Below are 17,894 nucleotides of genomic sequence, written 5' to 3'. Positions count from 1 at the left end.
AGTGCATATGCACTTTCTTAACTTGGTACACATGCAGAAGCAGTCGCCTTGATCGAATTGTACCAATAGCTGAAAGATTTGGCATGGATCTTGCTGCCGTCCTAGATAATGTAAGCAATGCTTTCTACACTGGTGGCCATTCCTCCTTTTCTGACTAATGTACTTGCTGTAATCTAATCTTTCCATGAATTTGAAGATCATTTATGCCCGTGCCTATACTTATGAGCGTTAGCACAACTTGCTTCTTGGTTTGGCTGCCAAAATGTCTGAACAACCAATTAGGTTACTGGTAAGACAGTGCTCGAGAATCAAACTGCACACATTTTGTGAGGTGTCGATGGTTGACCTTAGCTGAGTTATATCCTTCAGACTGTGGATCCAGTGATCGCGCTCTTTCGAGTGGATTTTACTGGAAGGGGAGAATTTTTAGAGCGTTAGGTCGATTCTGAAACCATCAAATCATGCAAGTTGTAATTTTTCAGCTTATCTGGTTTGACACTAATAGATTCCCAATTGCAGCAAAAATTGACACAAATGCTCTCACGCATACTTAAGATAGCTGAGGAATTTAACTTGGCAGTCTACATGACCAATCAAGGTACCGCATCACATCTCATTTTTCCCACATAGTCGTGCATCATTTAAAAGTTTTTATCCAATTTAGCCCTTTGATGGTTGCACACTGAAAAATAGCAATTTGGGGACTGCACTAAGCTCATACTAGTTCTTGTAAATCTCAAGAACCAGCCATTTGGTGTAAACTGGCAATGCATACAGTAGCTGCAGTTCACAAGTTAGGAAAAAGATTAGTTTTTGATGACTTTGTCTTTATTTTGTTTGTTTCAGTCGTAACTGATCCAGGCAGTGGTGTATTCTTATCAGACCCAAAGAACCCTGCAGGCAGGCATGTTCTGGCTCACGCAGCCACAATTAGGTTGATGTTTAGGAAAGGCAAAGGTGAGCAGCACGTTTGCAAGGTGTTCAATGCCCCAAACCTACCCGAAGCTAAAGCTATATCCTTTTTGTGCCAGATCTTCCTCTAGTTATATACTTTATTGAAATTTATGAGATCATGCTGCAAAGACTAAGTAAAATATCTGCAAGTCCATATCAAAATCTGCAAGAAAGTCGATACTGAATGTACATATAAATAGGTGGAGACCTGATTTAAGCATGATGCTCACAATATACTTGATGTTGTATGGAGATCCATGAACACGTTGAATACCAAATTTGTGCAGAGGAATTAAACAAAAAAGAGTGGATATCGAGAATTTTTCAATACCATCACTTTTGTCAAAAATTTTAGCGAGAGCTCATATGTCAATACGATGAAACTGAGATTTATTTCATCTATGTTGAACTTGACAGACACGTTTTTCAGATAACACCAGGGGGCATAGCCAATGCAAAGGACTAAAGAGGTCTCTCCAACCAGGAAGGCCAGGCGAAGTACACTTTTTTTTTTTTGAATCTGCAATTTGATGTTAGCTATCGTATTGACAGCTTTCTCTATCTTCTTTCATATTAAGTTTGTATGGGCATGTGTCAAGTTCCCTTTGACTGCTTAAAAATTGCACTAGAGTTTGCCTCTTTGGCCTTAATACCTAGCTTGCTATATTGTCTATTATTAAAGTTTAGATGACCTTTCACAAGGCGTTGTGTAAACTCGATTTCCATAGGAGGATCAGCATGCTCCTAGTTATCATGGTTCACATTTTCCTGCATATAACAATGTTGTCCCAGCCTAATTTACTAGTAGAGATAACAATTACACAATAGACATCTAAGTAGAAAAAACATGACATTGAATAGACTCTTTGCATGATGGCTAAATGAAATGCTAGAAAGATATTATTGCACATAGCCTGATCAGGTTTTGTAAAGGCTTGGTTCTATAAGCAACATATACAGCTGGATAAAACAATGTTACCTCAAATTCTCAACGTAGAGCAACCAACCATTAGAGTTGAAAATTGTCAATGTATGAGAAAGGGTGACTGGGTCGTAAGCAACAGGAGGCCATTCGATAGCTAATGGCCTGGCCAAAAAAGGGCCACAAACCATACGACTCGGTAGTGCGAGGACTAGTTCGCAGCACTCCCAACTCTAGGCATGCTGAACTCCTAAGTCTCCGCATCCACTTTGAATGTTGCGCCGCACACTTGGCCAGAGCTGTCCACCCTAGGAACTGGCTTCACCTCATTCGGTGGGTGCTCATAGCTCCTCAAACCTCCAGAGCTGGTAAAGAATCGTCCCGAGTTGGAAAAGAAAGGCAACGTTAAGAGGTGAACGATTTGGTGCTCGAAAACCATTGGAAGAGCAATATTGTAGGTGAAAATGCACATGTCAAAACATGCATACTGATAAAGAACACCGTGTTAACCTTTAGTTTTAAATTTAGGTTCGGAACCATTTTTGCCAATATTTTGTTACCCAACAACGTAACATTCTCCTCTGAGCTCTGCTTAATATCAGCAGAACTCATCCATCCCTACTTTTCATGTTCCAAGGCTCGGAGGAAACTCCAGTGATGCTGCATTAATGATCCGTGAAAATAAATACCTTTAGGAAATGGTGCAACAGTTTCCCATAACCCTTCCTCACGACTTCTGCATCGTCCAAGAGAACAAGATTACCTGTGGAATCACTAACCCAGAAGAAAGGGAAACTTCTGTCAACATCCTGTATGATTAAGAGGACATAAAGGACTAGATAGATCGCAGGTGGAGGGAGGGATAGAGATATTTCAGAATGAAACCATGAAAATCATTATTACTTACAACCGCCAGAAAAGTGGTTTTCGGAGGGCCGTCGAATAGCACAAACACAAACTTTCCGGTGACATCTCATACAACTTGATCAGCAGGGTAAAGCCTCTGATCGATCTCCCTGAGTTGTGTAAGCTTCTATGATGATAATGACCTCATTGGCGGTCTTGTTCAATCCATATTGCTGCTTGAGAAGAGCAACATCCTCTGGGTGTCCTTGAAACAAGCAGAAGATGTCATCCACAACAGTAAACAATCCTGCCACAGAGGGTAACACGTCAAATATCTATACAATAACTGGAAGAAAGAAAGCTTCTTATTTTGAATATTGACCTGAACATGAAGAGATCGTTCTTAATAGCTCTTTTTTGTGTTTTGTTAAATAGGAACAAACGACTCATATAATTGACTCCATTAGTCCGACCTCAGCAGCGTTCGCACATGATCCTCCCAAGAGACTTTGCCAATACAGATCACCATGGTATCTGCAAAACAACCACAGTGAATGAGCTAGGGCACAAGAAGAAGATGTTGGGAAGAGAACATACAACAAGACCTGAAAATGCTGAGGAATATGATTGTGGAACGCTATGATTCTTTGCAAAGCATAGTGCATTTTCATTCACAGTTTGTATGATGGGTCACTCAAGTGAAAAAATAAGCAAATTTTTTGGGCATCAAGCAGAGTAGAAGATATGTCATCAAGAGGCAGCACTGTGAGCATTTAGTCCTACAGTTTATTGTCCAACAAAACAGAGCTGATGCAACCCAACGAGAACACCCTCCCAAATGTCAATTTAGGAAACATCTCCATGGGCAAATATCAGTCTGTATTACGCATCGAATTGAGGGAGCAGAATCGAAATTGATGCCTCGAAAACCAAAAACTTACCCGAATCTGGGAAAACTTACTTTACATCGAAGAATGAATCCCGGCAGTTGAATAAATGAAAGCGAAAGAATGAAAAAAGTTGGAAGTATTACCTGAGGAAAAAAAAGCAATCAACGGAGACAGATCTTTTATCACGGGTCGGGCATGCTCGATTTTACTTCATTGGATCCAAACGCTATCAAAGCTGATGAGAGGGATTTCTTGGATGAGGGGCCAATAGTCGCCAGAGAGTTTTGAGCATTCATCTTTCAGAATCTCGCATCCATATATGAACAAGTCTTGGAGGGACAGAGGGAGGCCATTCTCTGGCAAGTACCTGAACTTCGCATCCATATACGAACAAAAAATGTAAGCTAAGTCATGATTGGGTGGATGAAAGGCAGGGTGCGTGGGGTAAACCATGAGCTAGATTAACCGAGACGGGTCTTACGTATTGTGCCATTGTTGGGATTGAGGCCAGAAATGAAACAGGGGAGATGGTTGACTGCAGAGGAGGCTGAATTATTTGCTGTTCGAAAGAGCATTGCAGTGGCTACAGAGAAAAGCTGGCAGTGGCATACAAGAATGTCATCAACTTTCGCAAGCAGTGCTATTGGAGACTAAAGGAAGCTCTTGCAAGGATTCAAGCAACTAAATACCATTTTTTTTCATATCTGAGTTTTAGTGCTACTTTGCGAAAAGCAAATGTTTGTGTCATTTGGCTAAATTTGCATACTGGAAGAGGATGTGCTGTCACAATTGGGATCTGGATCCCCCATGCTTCTTACTGCATTTGCTGATAAGCATCGAATTGAAGTGCAGAAACGAAATTGATTCGATGCATTCAAGACAAAGAACTTACCCGAACCTTAGAAATCTGACCGTAGATGGAAGAATCGGAAGCAAAATGGAATTCGATGCCTTCAAAACCATAAACTCACCCAAACCCTAGAAAACTGACTGTAGTGTAGATGCACAAATCAATTCATTGGATCTGAACGTCATCAATGAGGATGCGAGGGATCTCTTGGATGAGGGGCCAATAGTCGCCAGTGAGTTTAGAGCATCGATCTTCCAGAATCTCACATCCCTTTATGTACAATTGTCGGAGGGAGGGAGGGAGGCCATCCTCTGGCAAGTCCCTCAACTTCGGGCAATCTATAATCCATAATTGGACGAGAGAGGAGAGATGGTTGCGAAGACCGCTTGATAGTCTTACCACGTTCCTCATATGACTCAAGTCGAGAGCGGTTAGAGAGGAAGGAAAGAGAAGACTCCACGCATCCTCCTCCTCCGAAGGAAACCACACCTTCTCTCCCTCCCTTCCCATGCTCCTTCCGTCAATGTACAGTCCCTTGAGGGATGTGAGGAGGGGTAAGCCCCATTCTCTCATTGGCTGCTTCAGATTCTCACACCTTCTAACTGTAAGGCCCCGCAAATTGGGAGGCCAACCTCCTTCGGGCAAGCATTTGATATTTGGGCAACCCTTAATGTATATCGTCTCGAGGGATGTGAGATGATGCCACTGATTTGGTAGGGATTTTATCTTCGGGCAGTCAAGAAGCTCGAAATTTGACAGGGAGATGGGAAGGGGAGGGAAGACCTCTATCTCCAATGCTGGACAGAATCTTATATCCAGTTTAGTGAGATGGGAGAGCCTGTGAAAGCACTCTGGTAGGCTTCCTAGATTCATACAGCGGAAAAGATACAAAGATTTCAATTGAGACATCGAGTTATTGCTGTTGGGGTCACCAGAAAGAATGGTTATTTTACTGATTTTTGGACAATTAATAATTCGCAAATCTTTGAGTGCATTTTGCATCTTGCTTGGAAGCCTTTCTAAACTTGCGCAATCCACCAATCTCATTATTTCCAGGTTGCAGAGTACCTCTATCTCTTCTTCTCCTGCCACAAAAGATGTCAATCGAGGACAACTTTCAATGGCTACTCTCTGAAGGCAAGTAAGATTACGTGTTTCATTTCCATCTTGCCACAAGTATGTTAGCTCGTCGCACCGTTCTATATGAAGCTTCTTTAGCTTGATCAAGCAACTCATGAGCTCGTGATCAAAGCAAACAAGCTCCGCAAGATTTTGGACTTTGAGAATGGTTAAAGAAGTTAGGCTGACCAAGCTCTTTAAGATCTCCTTGTTACAATCCACAAGGTATAACTCACGGAGAGATGGAAGACAAACCACATTGGTTGAGTTATTCAAATGTGGGCATGAATGAATTTCAAGCTTTATGAGACGACCAAGTTGACAAGGTAATGTCCCGATCAATGAAGGACAGCTTCGGACAACAAGACGTTGAAGACTGGAGAATGGGACTTCTTCCTCTGGGCCGCCGGCATAATGAGACCAAACCTTCCATGACAACATATCTTCGAATTGCAAAGTTGTTAAGGATGAAAAAGGCTTTTTACTTCCGTAAACTTCAGAGCCTATCATCCTTACTGCAGGTAGACTTTCGAATTCTCTAAGTAAAGGTAGTTGTCCAAGTGAGGGAAGTGATGTAACATTAGGACAACCCCGCAAGCACAAAGACACTATCTTAAGATATGGACCATCTAACCATGAGGGGAATGTTGCACCTCCATAATACGAGATAGTGAGATTTTCAAGATTAGTATGAGGTCGCAAAGAGTCAAGCACCAATTTTTCACGCTTTTCATTCCGCAAAATTCCAAAATTTTCACTCCAATGCAAGAATAAGTTGTTAAGGCATAGCTTTCCAATTATATTAGCATCAATTGCATCTCTAACTTCTACCACCTTTTGCAATTCTGATATGAACAATTCTCCGTGAAGATGTGGCCAGTTCTTTAACTCCTTTAACTGTGATCCTTTCTCTGGTCTTACCACAAACTTGGACAAGATCGTAAGATTCTTCAAATTACTTATACATAATGGCATCTCTTTTAGACTCCCTGTGTCTCTAATGTCAAGAAACTGTAAGCTTGCCAATTTTGTGATACCTAGAGGCAACATAGAAAGCTTTTCACAACCTCTTAAGATCAAAGCTTGTAATTTGCACAAGCCGCCAATTGACTCAGGTAGCCTTTTAATATCAGTGTACGAGAAATTGAGATATCGAAGATGTTTTAAATCACCAATACAATTCGATACCTCTATTATGGAACAATGACATAACGAAAACACCCTCAAGTACTTCAATTTTGTTAGCAAGTCATGTAGAACTTTGTTGGAAATGTGGAATTTGTCATCCGGACTAGATCTATCATGCAGTAACATTAAACTTCTTAGTATCTTCATTCGGTGATATGCTCTCAAGCATTCTGATGTAACACACCACGACGAGGTGAATGATGCATAACGAGCTTTCTCCAGAGATGCATCATCCTCATCACCTGCTAGCTGATGCTTCCCAGAGCTAAAGCATGTCCCACCCGCAATTGACTTTGCTAGATCATTCAAAAGATCATGCATCGAAAACTTCGACGTGTCAACAGTGGATTGTTGAAGAAATGATCTGGATACTAACTCATCAAAGTGAGTCTGTCCCAATTTCAAGATATTCTCCTTTTCTCTTCGTCCATCTAAAAATCCCTCCGCTATCCATAAGAGTACTAGCTCATCCCTCTCAATTTCGCAATCCTTGGGAAATACCGCACAATAAGCAAAACATCTCTTCAAATGAGAAGGAAGATGGACATAGCTCAATTTCAAGACTCGAAGAACCTTATCATTTTCCCCCATCGGAAGATCCCACATTTTGTTATTTAAGATAGCTTCCCATTGATCGGGATTCCCTTTATCCCGTAGGAGACCGCCCAATACCTTTGCTGCCAAAGGTGAACCTTTACATTTTTCAGCTATTTTCTTGCCTATTGTTTCAAGATCTGGGTGCCTCTCAAAATTCATTGCTCTAAGAGCATGAAAGGCTAATAAGCTTATACAATTATCAAGGGACAACTCCTTCAAAGGATATGACGAAGCTCCTGTTATGGAAACAACGGTACGGTTGCGAGTCGTGACAAGGATCTTGCTTCCCTTAGCCCCTGCTTCAAATGGCTTTAAGAGGTCAGTCCATTCTTCATAGTTTTCATTCCAAACATCGTCTAACACCACAAGAAACTTCTTCCCCGATAGATTGTCCTTCAACTTAACTTGAAGCTCATTAAGATCTTCTCCCTCGTTGGACAACCCAGTGATCGACCGCAAAATAGTCTTTGTTATGTCGAGAACATGAAAAACATCCGAAACACAAACCCATGCTTTCCTCTCGAAATAGCTACTCACTGTCGCATCATTATACAACCGTTGAGCCAAGGCCGTCTTTCCAACACCGCCCATTCCAACTATGGGGACTATGCTCAGTGTGGTATCGCCATTTTCGGCTTCACCAGTCAATAGTTCAAGTATATCTGCTTCTTCCTTCTCCCTGCCGAAAAACTGAGGCTCCGGCAGAGAAGTGCTGGGGAGCCTTTTGTAGGTATAGTCAGATCTGTCCACAGCATTCTCAATCAAGCTTAGATGAGCCTTCCTGGTGATGATCTCTTCCAATCTATCATTTATCTTCTGTACTGTAACAGCCCGAATTTCGATGTAATTTCCGGGATCAATGAAACTGATATTATTTCGCATTTCATTTTAGTAAGTCTCACCCAGAGCTGATCACTCTCGGGATACTAACCAATAGGGTATGGCTAACTAGAAGATGGTACGTGGACCGGGGACCCTATCGCGAAAGGGATACCGATCACGAGAGACTCTGAGGAAATATTTTGGGCCAACGTGAGCCGATCTTAGGAAAGGTAACGGATTTGGTTTGGCCAAGGCCAACGATGTACGATTGGGACGCAGTGATTCTCGCAAGACCAAAAGTGCACGTGGTCAACCAAATCCGAACTTGAACCTAATGATTGTGACCTCCGGAACTAATGATAATTTCTCATTCTCTCAATGATCGAGACCATCACGATACGAATCGCCTTAGGTCGATACGTGTAACCTCTAAACAGCCACCCGTTAGTGAGAGACTCTGAAATTGAAAGTTTAGCGGGTTTTGTTCACGGAATTGGGCCCGGATTTCGGTATCGATTTTCAAAGGCTTAAGAGACTATTTTTGGGAATCTGACGTCATATTACGCTGGCCACTCACATGTGGAGTTAGTACGAGTAAAAATTGGAATTTCGGTCCGGGGGTGAAAAATTACGACTTTGCCCCCAGGATGCCAGCGTCGCTTTTCGAGGCCAAATGAGGTTATTTTTCGTGGCCGATGCCATTTTTGGGTGGCCACGCTTACCAGGAGTCATTTTGGACAAAAACTGGAATTTCGACAAAAATTGAAAAAATAATATTATTTTATTCCCGAAACTTTGACGTGGATTTTCGAGGGCTTGCGCGATGAATTTCGCGATTCCGACGCCATATTATGTTGGCCACGCATATATGGAACGCGTATGTGCGAAAATTGGAATTTCGGTTCGGGATTGGAAAATTACGAAAATGCCCCTAGGCCATTTTTGATTAATTCCGAAAATTGGATTTAATTTTGGGATTAACCAAGGTGAGTTAAGGTTAAACCAGGTCTGGTCAACCATGGTTAGGGACAAAAGACCATTTCACCCCTAAATTATTGGATTAGGGCAAATCCTAGCCTTTGGATCAAGGGCAAAATTGTCCATTGGCTTGATTTTTGACACATGGCACCCTAGGCCCTAGTTTTTGACTAAGATAAGCATTTTTTCTCTCTCCTCTCTCACTCCCACGACCAGACCAGCCTTCAGAAAATTTTCTCTCCATTTTCCCCTCACTTTCTCTCATTTTCTCTCAAATTTTCACTCTCATTTTCTCTCTCGCCGGAGCACGCCGCCGACCGCCGTGCCTCGCCGTCGACCCCCTTGGTCCCCCGCTTCAGCTCAGCCTCGGTTCCGTCCATTTCTCTCTCCTTTTTCTTTCTCTTTTTCTCTCTTTTTCTCATTTTCCATTACGTGAACAAGTCCGGCGGGAGCTTCGCCAGGAGCTCCGATCGCCGTCCGTCGACACCCGGCCGCTCGGCCGTCCATACGTCGCCGTTCGGCCCGTCCGTACAAAAGTGACCGTACGGGCTGTTCACGTCCGTACGGTACTGTTCATCCAGACCGTACGGCCGTCGCCGCCGTGACCGGCGCCTCGCCGGCCACCGTTCCCAGCCCGTCCGTACAGTGGTGTCCGTACGGTGGTACTGTTCACGCGTCCGTACGGGATCGCTGTTCACCCCCGTCCGTACACCGCGCCGCCGTCCGCCGGGAATTCCGCCGCCGGTTTCGCTGTTCATCAGTGATCGGCCGCCATTCCCCGTCGTCGTGACCCTTGTTTTGGTGAGTAAAATTCCTAAACCCGGATTAGGACTGATAGTGCGTTTTTCCTGGACTGGTTTAGGTATTATCGGTGCATTTTTGACTGGCTTAGATAATAGCAGTGTGTATTTGAGACTGGGGTTGAGGACCGATTAGTAGAATTTATTATCGGAAAAATTTAGTGGATTAATGAGAATTGTTGGGGAGGATAATAGGGTTTAATGACCAATTTAGGAGTTCATCGGTGAAATTGCCGGGTATGCCCGGGTTGTCTGAATTATATTGGTGCTCGTGGTTCATTGCATTGCATAACATGGACACGTATTGCGTATGCCAAGAGTGAGGCATGTGATGAAAATTGTGCGAGAATGCGTGTCTGCCATGAGCATGTGATCACCTAAAATACCCTGAAGCGTTATACGCTGGGTTCAGATAATAATAAGCTGTGTGATCACCTAAGTACCTTCGGGTCGATACCGTCCTCATGCACTTTGAAGCGGGACGATGCCCGGTACGTCCGGAAGGCGACCATCCTCATGCACTTTGAAGCGTGCTCGGTTCGCAAGGAGAACAAGTGTTGCGCCTCATGCACTTTGAAGCGAGCTAGAGACACCGGGCCGGATCGGATGCTGCGCCTCATGCACTTTGAAGCGTGCTAGACGCACCGGGCCGTGAAAAATTGATGACTCGAGTCGTAATAATAATTAATTGGGCAAGTGTGCCAGTGTGGGCCAGTGGGCCAAAGAAATGTGCATGACATGTCAATGACATTTGCATGCATAAACATGCATTGAATGGCATGCGAGTGTGTGAGACTCGGTGTATGAGCATGTGATTGGCGTACGTGTGATAATGTGTGCCACCTATGTCCCGTGATTATTACATATTGAACTATCTAACCTGCAAGGTCAGAGAATTGTATGATTATGGTTGTGTTATGATTTTAAATGTTTGTTTCCGGTCAGGAGATTGCATGCTAGCCTAGCCTAGGTTTAGGGGTTGAACTCACTGAGATTCGTCTCACGGTTGTGTAAACCGAAACTTTTCAGACCCCCAAAGAGTAGGATGCCGAGGTCACCACCTCTTTTTGGGAATACCGCCTTTTATCCAGCAGTCGTCGAGCATGCACCCCGGTGGGGATGGAGTAGAACGGAGAAGTGGCTGTTTGGGTTATTCCCAGCTGTTGGTGTTTCCTTTTTGGTTGTCGTGAACACTGTAAAAAGAGTTTTAAAATAGTAATATAAGTATGTACATATTTTCTGCGTTGATCGTTGTTTATTGGATGGCTATCCTTGGCTCATATTGTAATTGTCTGGGTTTGTTTATTTTATACTTCCGCTTGTGCTTGATCTCTGTATGGGCGTGGGTCGGCGACGCTTCCTGGGACGTCGCAATTTATCGACTGAAGGTGGGATGCTCACCCTTCGTGGGGTACGGGGCGTGACATGTACCTCAGTTTCAAACACGAGGGAGCTTGGGCTGGGATTCGATACGGAGGATTTATGTTGGCCAATAAGAGAGAACTTCCATTTCGCTAGACCTCTGCTTGTGCTGGATTCTGCCTCTGACTTGGCCTGAGCGGCTTTGATCGCGAACTCATCGAGCAAGTCTTCCATGTCATAGGCCAAGTCCCTAACATCTTCCAGCCATAGCTTCACCAGACCTTTACCGCTCAATTGCTTGTCCTCTGCATCATCGAGCACTGCATTGATTGTGTCCAGCATCTTCTTCCACTTATTGAGCAGGTCGATGCTAATTCCAGATAAGGGTGGTGCTCCATTTCTTTGCGCATAGTCCAATCCCAGAGAAGCCAACTTCTCGAACAAGACCTGAAGGAAGGCACTCAATAGGATCTCCCCAATGGCCATGGGTGAATCCGTCAACTGTAGAGAACAACAAGGGTTAGGGTGAAGTAAAGTGATAATAAGCTAATGGAGAGAGTAAATGGGTGAATCAGTCACCGTAGAGAACAAGAAGGGTTATGGCGAAGCAAAGTAATAGTGATATAATGGAAAGAGAAAACTGAAGTCCGGGAAGACCAAGACTTTCACCTACCAAAAACATTAAACAAAGACCTAGACTTTCAAGGATTTACATCAGTGGTTAGAGAAATCAAAATAAAATACTTTTCGTCCACAACTGCTTCTCTTGTAATGTTTAAAGATTATCCTTAGATATTTGTAGTTTCCACAATCATATTTATTTCATATATAAAAACCATAAACTCAGGAAGATCAAAACTTTTAGTTATACAAGTCATTAGAGACGGCTAACTATGTCTGTTCAATAAGAAAAAAGCTAACTTTGTCCGTTCATCCACATTGAAGGAAGAATCGAGGTACTTCTTATATTTCCATAATATAGTCAAATTATTTCAGTAAATTGTTTTCTTAAAACATATGCGAATCTTGAGCACTGTAATAGCCATGTGAAAGCCTTCTTATTGCATATTCAACAATAAAGCAGAAAACAAAAACATTGAAATCACAAGGATATTGAGAATATATGAAAAAATTATGCGTGCACTCGAAGTTGATCATTGAAGAATTTGACCTTTGTTTTGAATCGAGACTTTTGGCTTGTGTTTAAAATAGAGGGGTCTTGTGTTTGAAACAGAGGACCTCGTCTTGTGGCCTTTTAAAACAGAGGATAATAGGTGATTTTTCTTCATGTGACCAACTTAGAGTGCACACAGATTATGTTAAAAGTTTACTACTTAATGTGTTTTGTTGGCTTTTTATTTTTGCATACGTATATTCTCGGTATCCTTATGACTTCAATGTCTTGTGAATATGGATCAGTATAACTTTTACATGCCAGTTACAGTGCTATAATTTCGCAGCAAGATGGGGGGCAATGATTTGCTGAAGGGTGCTAAGGTAGTAGTTGACGATTGGGAATCGCCTTAATAGGAGAATCATGGTCCTTCGAACTTGATTTTCCTACTCATTAGTGTGATGTGTAGAGTATAATTTTGCAGTAGATTACATAATGTTAGTCGGTGATATTTGACTTGTTTACCATTTGCAGAGTAAGATAAAACAAGTTGCTCAATGGATTAGTGGGTGTGCCTAACACTTTTTCTTATTTAGCGATGAATGAAGCGCACCGCAATTGATAGGACCGGCAAATGAACATCTTTGTGCAGCTTGCACCAACTAGAATAAATGTTTTGAAACCTAAATTATTAGGATACACCCAACAATGGCATCTTACTTTTCTGTTATACATCTACAAGTCATCAAAGTTTGTCTGTTTCGTAAGGAAAACAAAAACACGGGCTTTGGCCAAAAGTAAAGTCTTGATCCGAAGAAAAAGGAGAACAATGTAACTTATGCTCTTCGGTCTAATTGAAACTTCTTGTTGTATAAACATACTCAAATAAAATGCTTTTCATCAGGAAGACCAAGATTTTACTGGAAATCATCTACTTTCTTGCGTAGAAAGTGAAGCAAAAGGGAAAAAAGTAACAATGGGAAAGAAACTTTACTAAAATCCAGGAAGGCCGAGGCTTTGCAGGACTTAAATTGGCTTCATAGCTTCCATTTTCACATCCCTCCTCTTGTTGGGATGTGGTTCATACTCCCTAATACAAGACAGCATGGGGAGCGGGCGAGGGTCTGGGGTTGTAAGGGGCAGCGCCCCTAAAAGCCAAAAGGTTTTTTATATTTTGAATTCGTGATTTTATTAGTAGTTTGGGTTTGAACCCTTGAATAACTATTAGATATATATTCTCTTTCTTTTGTAGTTGAGGGATGTAATAGAGAGGTGTGATGTGCTAATTATAGTAGAATGCTCAGCTGGACGTAGCTTTAGTTTAAGGGTGAACTAGGATAAAACCTTGCGTCTCAAATTCTCTTTCTCGCTTTTACTCCCTATTTTCTTTGTGATTGTGAGACGAATCCTAACACCTCTTTCATCCCTTCTAAATGTCTCTTTTTCTATTACTACTAGAATTTCCATGCTTTACATGCCTTGCTTAAAATTAAAAATACTATAAATTAGTATTAGAAGGAAGCCACGAAGGATTATGGTAAAGCAAAGTGATAATGAAAAGGATTTCTCAATGGCCATGAGTGAATTAGTCACCGTAGAGAGCAACAAGGGTTATGGTAAAGCAAAGTGATAATGAGCCTTCGAGAGAAAAAGCTATAAAGTTCATGAAGGCCAAGATTTCCACCTACCAAAAATACGCTTTCAATGTAAAATACTTTTTGTCTACGAGTGCTTATTTCGTTATATTTAGAGAGTATCCCCAGAGATTTTACTGAATGCCATGTGTCTTCTTTGTCTGGAAAGGGAATCAAAAGCGAAGTACTGCTAGTGGAAGAGAAACTTTAATAGATTCCAGGAAGACTATTACTTTGCAGGACGCATATTGGCTTTGGTGCTTTACGTTTCACATCCCTCCTCTTCCATCCCTATGTGAATGTCTTGTTTTCCATTGCTAGTAGAATTTCCATGCGTCATGTGGGTTCTATTTTTTTTTTGTGTGATTTGTGATATTATTTGACAATTTGCACTGATTATTGTTCTCTTGCTTAAAATTAACATTAATATAATTTTCGTGATTTTTCATTCATTAATCTCCATTCTACTTGTCTATTGGAATTATGTCTAGATTTTCATTTATCTTTTCAAATTTAAGTCTAATAAATGAAAAAAGAGCAAAAGGAAAGTTAAAAAAGAAAAACAGGAAAAAACTGATAAAGACAGGAATGGGGCGATAATACTCTTCGTGACTTGCAGAGAGTTCCACTTTATTTTTTTTTCGTTTTTTTAATGAAGATGCAATCTAAAATTACTAACATGCAAAATATGATTTTCCTAGACTTTCCAATGCATAACATGTGATTTATGAAAGGAAACGTGCAAATATGACAATTAATAATACTGCATTCCAAATGGCCTAGATGTGCATGTAACTTTTCAAATATAATTTTCCTGATACGAATATAATAATATTCCATCCTAATATGTAATTAAAAATCCTAAATATGCTCAAATATGAATATAAGAACACACTATAAATTGTGAATATGACTTTCCCTAAATAAGCATATGTTTAATATGCAATTTCCTAAATCTAGAACACCTAATTAATGTACATGTGGTTTTATTAAACATGCCCCCTATTATACAAATCTAGAATGCAACCAATGTTTATAACATGCCATGGATGACTTTTATGAAATGTGACATATGTAAATTCATGAAACTACATGTGAAGACGTGAACGAGAGGGACCTAGCGATATGCAATTTCATGAACACCAACGGGAAAAATATTCAACAAATCACCATGAATTATGCAATCAAGCCGCAACTTTAGTCAGGACAGCAAGTAACTTTCCCAAAATTTTGTCATTAAACTTGCAATCGGGATTATAAATAGTCAAGAAATCGGTTTAAGAACCAAACTTTTGTTGCTGCTGTTGCCTCTTCTTTTGCTCAAAACATTGCTTTTGCCTCCATTAATATAAAGATTTCAAAAATAATAGGTGGTTACTCTCATGTAATAACTGCCTACCAGATACTTAAGTAGCGAAGTTCTGGCTACATCAATTTGAGGCAAAAAGAGAGCAAGTAGATAGATGTCTCTTACCTGTTCCGAGTAGACTTCCCTAAGTAGACCGGTGAATGGGATTAGATCAACGGCAGCAATCCAGCAAGCACGAGCGCTAGGTTCGGACGATCAGGAAGAGAACAGTGTTGAGCAGGGGAACGAGCAGGGGTTACAAAGAAGCCAAGTGAGAATGAGATAATGGAGAGAGAAAACTATAAAGTCCAGGAAGACTATTTCACCTACCGAAAACATTAAACAAAGACCAGGCAGACTATTTCACCTAACCATGTGCCCGCATGAGAGTTTATTCTCTTGCCAGGCGAGAGCCAGTGCAAAGCTTAAACTAATTGATAACTCATTGCACCCTTTAATGACCTATTTGCCCTGCGCATCATTGGACGTATTCTGGCATTATTTGTACTCAGAGCGCATATTTTCCTAATAAATTTTTTTACTTATGAGTGTTTTTGTTGGATTTTTGGCTCTGTGTGCATCCGTAAATTCTCAGTATCCTAATGATTTCGGCATATTATTGAATATGCTATCGACATGGGCTTTTCCGTGTTAGTTACAGTGCTAAAAATTCCCAAATGTTTAAGAAAATAAATACCTTGAGTATATTATGGATACTTAAGAAGGTGCTCGATTTGTCCTTCAACATGGACGAACATGTAGAGTTCTTGCAAACAGATTAGCACATATTTTAGTGATGAATGAAGCTGACCACCATGATTGGGACCGGCAAATAAGCATCTTTGTGCAACTTGCACCGACTAAATCTTAAGATAAACATTTTGGAAGGTACACCTACCGATGGCAGCTCAGTTTTTGTCATACATCTACAAGTCATCAAGGACAACTAACTTTGTTTGTTCGATGAGGAAAACAAAAACAAGTGCTTAGGGATGAACAACAAAAAGGGTTAGGCACACCAACTCATCCATTAAGCAACTTGCTTGAATTTAATCTGGCAATACTGAACAAGTCAAATCACCAACTAACACTATGTCTAGGAGATTTCATTCTACGCATCACACTAATGAACAGAAAAATTCTGTTCAGAGGACCACGATGCTCCTATTATGCGATTCTCGATCATCAACTCCTACCTCAGCACCTTTCAGCCCATCTTGCTGCGGCATTTTTTTTCCGCAAGTGCTTGTCTCATAATATTTAAAGATTATCTGTAACAGTCTAAATTTTCGATCCTTTTCCCGGGATTCATGAAATGAATATTTGACCAATGCACTTATAGTGAGATCTCGCCCGGAATAGCGCATTCTCGGGATGCTAACCTTAGGGGTAAGGCCAGTACGGGATTTAGTTCACACGATCAAAGAACTCGACCTTGATTCGATCTTCGACCATATCGATTGACGAGGGAATGTTTTGAGCCAACAGAGACCGATCTATTTGATTGATCGTGTCCAAAGGAAACTAGTGACAGACCCTCGCAATTATATGACAATCGAGGTCACCTTGGTTCGAGCAAACTTAAACGTGACTGGACTTAGTGTCGGTCACGGGTTGAGAGCGCGTAATCCCAACGAGCCACCCGTTAGCAAGAGATAAGCTAAAGTCGCGATTGTTCAATTCTAGTCATTTCTTGGAATTCGGGCCCGGGAATCGAGAATTTTGAAAGTGACAATTTTGAGCGGCCGATGACGTTTTTGGCTTGGCCAACCTTGGGGCCACCCATTTCTGCAAAAAAAATGGATTTCGATTCGGGACCGGAAAAATTACGATTTTGCCCCTCGGGACCCCGACGTTGATTCTGAGGCCGTATGAGATTATTTTTCGAGGACGATGTCATTTTGGGATGGCCACACACATTTAGAGTTGTTACGGTCAAAAATTGGAATTTTGGCTCAGAAGTGAAAAATAATATTATTTTAATCCCCAGGACTTTGCAGTCGATTTTCGAGGGCTTAAGGGGCTATTTTCATGAATCCGACGCCATATTATGTTGGCCACACTTATTTGGGGTTGGTATAGCCAAAAATTGGAATTTCGCCCCGGGACCGGAAAAATGACAATTTTGCCCCTGGGCAGTTTTCGGGTCCGAATTTTTGGGAAATTATTTGGGATAATTATCAAGGGTTATCAGCTCAATTATTGGACCTTGGACGCTTTTGCCCCTCAATTATTGGATTGGAACGAACGAGGACCGTCGGATTAGGGGTATTTTGGTCAAAACCGTTGGATCGGCAACACATGGCGCGAATGGGCTGCTATATTTGACCGTTCTGACCCATTTCTCTCTCTCCTCCCTCATTTTTCGGCCAGCAGCACCTCAGACCAGCCTCCTCCGCCCATTTCCTCCTCCTCCGCCATTCTCTCTCTCTCGGTCATTCTCGCTGGAACCGCCGCACGCCACCGCCGC

At 41.6% G+C, this 17,894-nt stretch overlaps 3 protein-coding genes and 1 pseudogene across 3 annotated transcripts in view; 1 reads left to right on the top strand and 3 right to left on the bottom strand.

Moving 5' to 3' along the window:
* LOC115676636 (meiotic recombination protein DMC1 homolog) overlaps window positions 1–1,627 on the top strand; it is an 86,640-nt gene extending 85,013 nt beyond the window's left edge. Inside the window, exons 5-6 of the mRNA XM_056319055.1 lie at window positions 847–957; window positions 1,385–1,627. Of these exons, the coding sequence (XP_056175030.1) occupies window positions 847–957; window positions 1,385–1,485 (212 nt within the window). The 3' untranslated portion in view covers window positions 1,486–1,627. The remainder of the gene's footprint in view (window positions 1–846; window positions 958–1,384) is intronic.
* LOC115664938 (putative disease resistance RPP13-like protein 1) overlaps window positions 1–11,719 on the bottom strand; it is an 88,773-nt gene extending 77,054 nt beyond the window's left edge. Inside the window, exon 1 of the mRNA XM_056319040.1 lies at window positions 11,487–11,719. The gene's annotated coding sequence lies outside the window, so the exon portion shown is untranslated. The remainder of the gene's footprint in view (window positions 1–11,486) is intronic.
* Window positions 1–17,894, bottom strand: part of LOC115676628 (putative disease resistance protein At3g14460) — a 115,947-nt pseudogene that overhangs the window by 81,883 nt on the left and 16,170 nt on the right.
* On the bottom strand, window positions 4,628–8,176 carry LOC115676638 (putative disease resistance protein At3g14460). The gene has a single exon (XM_030599578.2). It carries the CDS (start codon window positions 7,955–7,957, stop codon window positions 4,628–4,630), a length of 3,330 nt encoding a protein of 1,109 aa, XP_030455438.2. The 5' UTR covers window positions 7,958–8,176.

Source organism: Syzygium oleosum, unplaced genomic scaffold (genome assembly GCF_021117445.2).
Source record: "Syzygium oleosum isolate NSW1041296 unplaced genomic scaffold, Sole_v2.1 Sole_v2.17, whole genome shotgun sequence".
Classification (NCBI taxonomy): Eukaryota; Viridiplantae; Streptophyta; class Magnoliopsida; order Myrtales; family Myrtaceae; genus Syzygium; species Syzygium oleosum.
Note: the sequence above shows the minus strand (reverse complement) of the source record. Positions and strands in the feature narration are given on the sequence as shown.

What these genes read in the sequence shown, in the direction of transcription:
- LOC115676638 (XM_030599578.2), bottom strand. Translation starts at nt 7,957, where the DNA reads ATGGGCGGTGTTGGAAAGACGGCCTTGGCTCAACGGTTGTATAATGAT.